Source organism: Ornithodoros turicata, chromosome 5 (genome assembly GCF_037126465.1).
Source record: "Ornithodoros turicata isolate Travis chromosome 5, ASM3712646v1, whole genome shotgun sequence".
In the NCBI taxonomy this organism is placed as follows: Eukaryota; Metazoa; Arthropoda; class Arachnida; order Ixodida; family Argasidae; genus Ornithodoros; species Ornithodoros turicata.
The window spans coordinates 22,179,614-22,186,061 of NC_088205.1; the positions used below are offsets into that span (position 1 = coordinate 22,179,614).

The following is a 6,448-nucleotide window of genomic DNA, read 5'->3' on the forward strand; positions in this document are numbered from 1 at the left end:
TTCTGTATATTTCAGGGCACACCTTTCATGACTGCTGCCTGCTCGGCGACTTCTGCGTAGTATGTTTGGAAGCACAGGGAACTGGGTGAGGGATCCATGACGCCTAACGCTGCCGTCCCATTGTTATCGGGTGTAGTTGCCATGATTCTTATGTAAGATAGGGAACAGTTTGTTTGTTAGTAGCCAAAGCTTTTAATGTGCCATACTTATTCAGTTCTCCATGCAAGGTAGAGTGCAGCCATGTGATACCCGCAGCTTCGTGTACGTTTGCACGACTCTAAGCAGTGGTGATAAAATGTAGTTCTACATACAATTCTGCATGTGTAGAAGGACAACCTTTATTTCTCTCTACCTAGAATGTGATCACCGTTCTATGTCAAACTTCCGGATTTTAAGTTGCAGACATTGAAAACCTGACATTCTAGGTACAAGTATGTCGACGTGCCCTGCCAAGTACCTTGTGAGTCTAGTGAAATGGTAAAGGATTATCCTAAGAGCAATGTCTTTTTTTCTTTTTGTCCTATGGTGCATCTTGGGGATGTCTCCATCCTACTCTCATTATTTCATACTCAACGATACGAAAGTTACAAAATTTTTGTAACGTTTGTGAATAATCGCTGCACGTTATGGGGATATTATAAACACACTGAAAGAGTGAACGGAGCTGGTACTTTAATGGTTTGTTAACACAGTCTTTTTTGTGGCACCTAGTTTATCGGGAGGCATATTATCGTGCCCAGTGCTTGGAACTTGTTGGTGAAGAGTTCGTCAAAGCTCTATTTTAGCAATATCAATAACATCGCATCATGACTCATCTGCCTGGGTAAACAGAGACTTGCTCATTTCATGGTTTATGTGTTATGTTGTTTGCTCTGCGAGTTCATGACAGTCATCCTTCAGTTGGACCTTGTTGAATGGGATAAGGTTATATTGGTCCGGATAAAATGTAATAAAAATAACAAGTTTTATTAGTGGTTGTCTCATCCCGTTGCCACATTTACAGACAAGTAAAGTTGAAATATAATGCAAAAATATTGAGCAGACATAGCATGAGAAAAAAAACTAGAAAGTATTTTCATCCCACATGAGCTTTGCCTCTAGTTGGTCACTATCATTGGGAGTTTCCAGCAAAGTGCTCTGTGCTGGTACTGTACCTCTTTTTCCTTCGTGCACCATGAAGCATAATATTAGGTTTATCGAATACCTGCCATGGCCTTTACCATCTCTGTGCTGCAAATCTGCAATGACAGCATTTTCTAAAAAATGTTATCTGGAAATAATTCAGGATTTTTTTTTTCTCGTGAAAATTACATTTTTTTCTTCAGACTTCCTATTGCCACGATTTAGGTTTGTAGATGTTTAAAGGAGCAATGAGGTGACATTTAACGTCGCTCGAAATCCCGCCTAATCTGTCAAGCTGTCCACCAGGAGCTACCATGCAAAATATTTTCGCTCTGCGGTGCGTTATAGCTGTGCAATCGAATTTACAAAAAAAAAAAACAGTCGGAGAAAGCATCCGCAGACGGCCGACACGGTTCTCGCGTGACGTAGTGAAGGCTCCGTGTATTGTTTCTTCGTTTTTTCTTCGCAGCTCACGCGCCGCTTACGCATGCTTGAGCTGTGCTGCTGTACGTCACCGGTCACATGAGGGGAGTAGCATACGTCACGAAGTCCTCTCGTTCTGCGATGCGCTCTTTTCACGAGGAGAAGGATTTTTCAAAGGTGTGCGGAACAGAACCCTTGCGCTCGCTTCTATAGGTCACCTACGCTTATCGTTCTATCACAGTAACTAATTTTATTCGTTGGAGAACACTCTGCAACCAAAAAGAAAAAAAAAAACAGTGGGTGTCATCTCAGCGCTTCTTTAACACCGAGCTCGAAGCAAAAGAAACCACTTTGATGTTCACTCATCCATAGAGCTTACATCCTATAAGCATTAATTATCGACTGCGAAAGAGATTACGCCAACTAGTGTGCATAAAGAAACCATAAAGTGTGTCTGTAATAGGGTAAGCTATCACCTTGAATGATAGCTGTTTGTTAAAATGCCTCTGCTGGTGAAACAGGCAAAATAAATTCTAAGAAGTAAACACACTACAATCGTGCAGTTAAGGTGCAGTTATGACGAAGGCCCCTGGTTTTCTGCTGCAGCAAATTGAAAACTCTGCGGCACCCACTTGTAAATACCGCGACTTTCCGCGGAAAGTAGTCAACAGCTGCTTGGAACGGGAAACTCGGGAACAAAAAAAGATTTTATAAAATTAGATTGAAAGCACTGTCGTAGCTCAGCGTTCCATGCACGATATCTTGTGTTCTCCTCTAATTCGGTCCGTCGCCTGCAATCATTTTATACCTGCTGAAAGACGTCACAGAGCATCTACAGAGTTTATAGGAACTCAATAGGAAGGAGTCTACAATACATGCCCTGGGGAATTTACATCTTTTGGACACCTTTGTTTGTTCCTGGACTGTAGGCATTATTTGAGAGTAAACTTTTTAAAGGCAACTTCCCAGACATCAAAACAACCCCCCCCCCCCCCCGTGCCCCCGCTAAACTGCACACGGGAAGGACACCGCCCCTTCCTCAGGTGAATTATGCACAATAGGCTTGGGCTAACGTTATCTTAAGCGAAACTACAATCTGTCTGTGTTGGTCGTGAGGCATGGGCAATTTCGTAAAGCAGGATTCCCCTCATGCAGGGAAGCGTCGGGTGAAGCCCGCTTTCGGGAGATGTCGTTGATATTCGGCGTATATTCGAATATTCGGAAACGCGAATATTGGGTATTCGATTCGCGAATCGAATACTTGGAGTGATCGATATATTCGATTCGAACTCGAGTATCCGCACACCCCTAAAAATAAGGGATTTCGTGAAATTCCGTGCCAAACGAAGGATTCCACGATGAATTCCGGATTTCGCGGAATCGCGGAAAACCCGGGGCCGTAGTTATGACAGTTAAGTTGAATGTCCCAGTTAGGCTTCGAGATACGTTTTAGGCATATCAGTCAAGTCGTACACGGAGGAGTGCACATATTAGTAACGCGCACACTCTGTTGTGCAGTCCTTATTGACATACCATGCGTGAGGAGTAATCGCTCGTTTGTATTCGATGAAAAACTGAAAGTATCGCGGTGAATTAAACAGTTCTGATTAGTAGGACTAGCTGTAGTTGAACTAACTAATTGTCTAAAACTGAACTTTTAATTTCACCAAGACTGCTGCAGTTGTGGTGTCTTTATGGCATTCCTGTTTTGTGTTGTTGCTCTGATGGATCTTTTTACAATACTAACGGTTGTTTGCTTATGCATTTTGCATGTTATCTGATTGTGTCCATCAACTAGCATTTGTGATGTCTCGCTTCAAAATACTGCGTCCATTCGTCCCATGTTGACAAAGGTGTTTTCACAAATTCCATCCAGTAACATCCTGCTGATAGTATTAAAAGACAGTGTGTTTCACAAACTGTTTTTGACGTGACTGGACAGCCGCAAACGGCACTCATACGTTCAGTGCCGTTACATTGGTGTTATTTTTCGATCTTGACAGTTCTCGCCAGAATCATCGGGGTCGCAAAAAGTTTTCTTTTTGTATATTGTGCTTCAATGCTCATTGCCATACCCTTGGTCGACATTAAAGTGTGGGAAACGTATGTAATCCACAATTTCCATTCCAAGTTCATACGGAAAAGAAATGGCAAAAGCAGAATAACTTGGCTGAGTTACAATTCGATGTTCTCGGCAACCACTGCTTTAAGCTGTGCGTTCACGAAATAGTTGGAGCACCCAATGCTAAATGGCTACTTTGTCTTCAAACAGTTGAGATCAGGGGGAAAAGGAAAGGGTGCAAAACAGCACACTACTTTACGCTGGTATCCTCCAGCAACACAGTTTCTACTTGTTAACCGATAAAATCCCAGTGCCTGGACAAAAAAAAAAAAAAAAAGAAATAAAGTAAAGGAAACGCGCACCGTACCTCGAACCAAAGGTCTTCCCTTCTTCCTGTACAAAAAATTATAAATTATTCCTATGAAGTGTATTGAGACCTTGCGAACGCATTGACTTCCTAATCCTCTGATCTGTTTTGCCTCCATGAAGAGCGCGGTTCTCCTTGCTTCCTTGCTTCTAAACACAGTTACGGTTTTGTTTGAAGGCCGGCTCACACCATTTGCATGATTGCAGGTGCTCCCTACAGTGTTGCAATTTTTCTTAAAATTGGCAGAGTGTGCTTTTAGTTGTGTATTGACGCGCCTGGATGTCTGCTTCTATACCGGGTGCTTCACGAAGGTCCCTCGACTGAATAATGCGTAAACAGGTCTGAGACATCGGCAAAGAATTGAGCAGTGAGCGGCCCATTTACTTCGGACGCTTTCGGAACCTCTATTTTCCAGATCGCAATCTTCAGAAAAAATAAAAATAAAATAAAATAAATTGAGTTCAAGAAAAGAAGTCCGCATCGACACTTGATGATGTTTAGAGTACTAGCTAATTGGTTTCGGATAACATATTTCTTGCGCGGAGCAGCATACCAATGCGCTAAGCTGTCCGGTTGCCAGTTACGTGTTTATCCGGTTCACAAGCAGGGGTGAAGGAAGATGAGGAATAAAGAAAGATTACCTTCCGTCATCCCCAGGTGTGAACCACGCGGATGAACAGGTAATTGGCAGCCTGACAGCTGAGCGGAAGAACGCATTGGTACGCAACTCCGTGCAAGAAATATGTTAGCTTATACCAATAGACCTCTCCCTGTTTGTAAGCAAGTGACGTCATAGTGTTCGACAGCGCCACCAATTTGGTAGAGTTGAACTACACTCGAGGCTAGGTGTGCGAACAAGGTCTCGCAGGAAAGCCACGGTCTTGAGGGGATTACGATGGTCCCTAAAAGGGACGCGACTTTCGGTCCTACCGCGGTCCTTTGATGGCTTCCTGATCACGCAGCTTCTCAACTCTATGGGGAAGCTTTGTCCAGGGACCGGAGCGCCCGCGTGGTGGCGCTGCCATCGGAACCCGGGAGGGAAACGCCTGCGTCTCCCATTGCAGTACACGTGTTTCGGCTGTTGTCGCGTGATAACTGTGTGCTAGCAGTATCCCAGAAACATGCTGTGTTACGAAATGTCGCTCTGGGTATCCGTGAGGTGGCAAGGTATTCATGTTCGTGTTTCCTGCGGATCCTGACAAGGGTGAGAAGTGGAAACGTGCCATTCCTCGCATTCAGTTTTGACTCTCCTCACACACGTGTCTGCGAGAAGCACTTCGACCAAAGCGACGTCGTGTGGCACGACGAATTCGTCATCAACAGTGATTTCCCCAGAAATTCATTGCTGGGGGGAGGGGGGGGGGTGCCGAGCTCTCAAGGGGGGGGGGAGTTATGCTTGGTGAAGGTTCCGCTTACGGAATTTTCTTAGACACTGGAAGAATCGTGGCACAATGGTGACATATCTGCACAGCTTTTCCGTTTTATTTGTACATGTTAGAACACAGTACATTAGAATACAGATTCATTATGAACGGCATTTCAACATTAAGATGCATAATGACACGACCGACAAAGAAAAAAGACTAGCACCTTGTCTCACGAAGCTCAATGAATACCTGGCAACCAACGGTGAAAACCTTAGACGAAAAAAGCAGAATACCTCTCTTGATTGAGTTGGGCGCAAATTATGGTGAGCTACGCAAATGGTTCTTCATGATCCATATTGAGTTTGCGTGCCCGCACGCATTTTTGCTCGTATATGCGCGCAATATATGCATATTGAACAGTCACTTTCAAATGATTTTAGAGAAATGCATGCATCGATCATCTGCATGGCTGTGGTCCTACAGCCCAAGTTTGACAGTACATGATGTAGTTCGCTGCGCCGGACTCACTACCAACTAGAACGTGCTGGTGGCCGAATTGGTTGGGGTCACGTGAGAAATTTCGGGGGGGGGGGTTGCAAAAATGCAGAGAGGGTGTACACCCCCCCTGAGGGGGGTGTAGGGAAATCCCTGGTCATCAACTGCCAGAAAGTGCTGCACAAACGTGGAAAGCCAAAGCTTCGCGAGGACTAACCTCTCCATATTTTTCTTTCTTTTTTCCCAATCCAATCCAATCGAATCCAAAGCTTCGAGAAGATGCATTGCCGCGCATATTCGACGGCTGCCCGTCGTATCTGAGCACGCCGAAACCGCGAAGCCGTTCCGTCAGACAACGAGCCCAGGGAAACGGCCTCGTAAAAAGAAAGCGTACTCCGTCGACACCAACAACGAACTCAGTGCTTTTATGGATAGAATCTTAAAGAAAATTGCTCAAGCAACTGGGGCTTTTGAGCTGATTTGGCTCCCAGGGATGTTAGCTGGTGCAATAATCGTGTAATCGCGATCGACCGATCGCGTCAAATACTAATCAGTCATGTAACTGTCTGCGATGTCTGTCTGATGCGTAACTGTATAGAAAGTCCTCTACAC

General features: G+C 44.5%; 1 protein-coding gene across 4 annotated transcripts in view; it reads left to right on the forward strand.

Annotated features, from left to right (window-relative positions):
- The window catches only part of LOC135394219 (uncharacterized), a 38,840-nt gene extending 37,872 nt beyond the window's left edge, over positions 1-968 (forward strand). For all 4 annotated transcript variants that reach the window (XM_064624834.1, XM_064624833.1, XM_064624832.1 and 1 more), the window contains one exon: positions 16-968. In XM_064624834.1, coding sequence (XP_064480904.1) covers positions 16-89 — 74 coding nt within the window. In that variant the 3' untranslated portion in view covers positions 90-968. The remainder of the gene's footprint in view (positions 1-15) is intronic.
- The last annotated feature ends 5,480 nt before the right edge of the window (positions 969-6,448 follow it).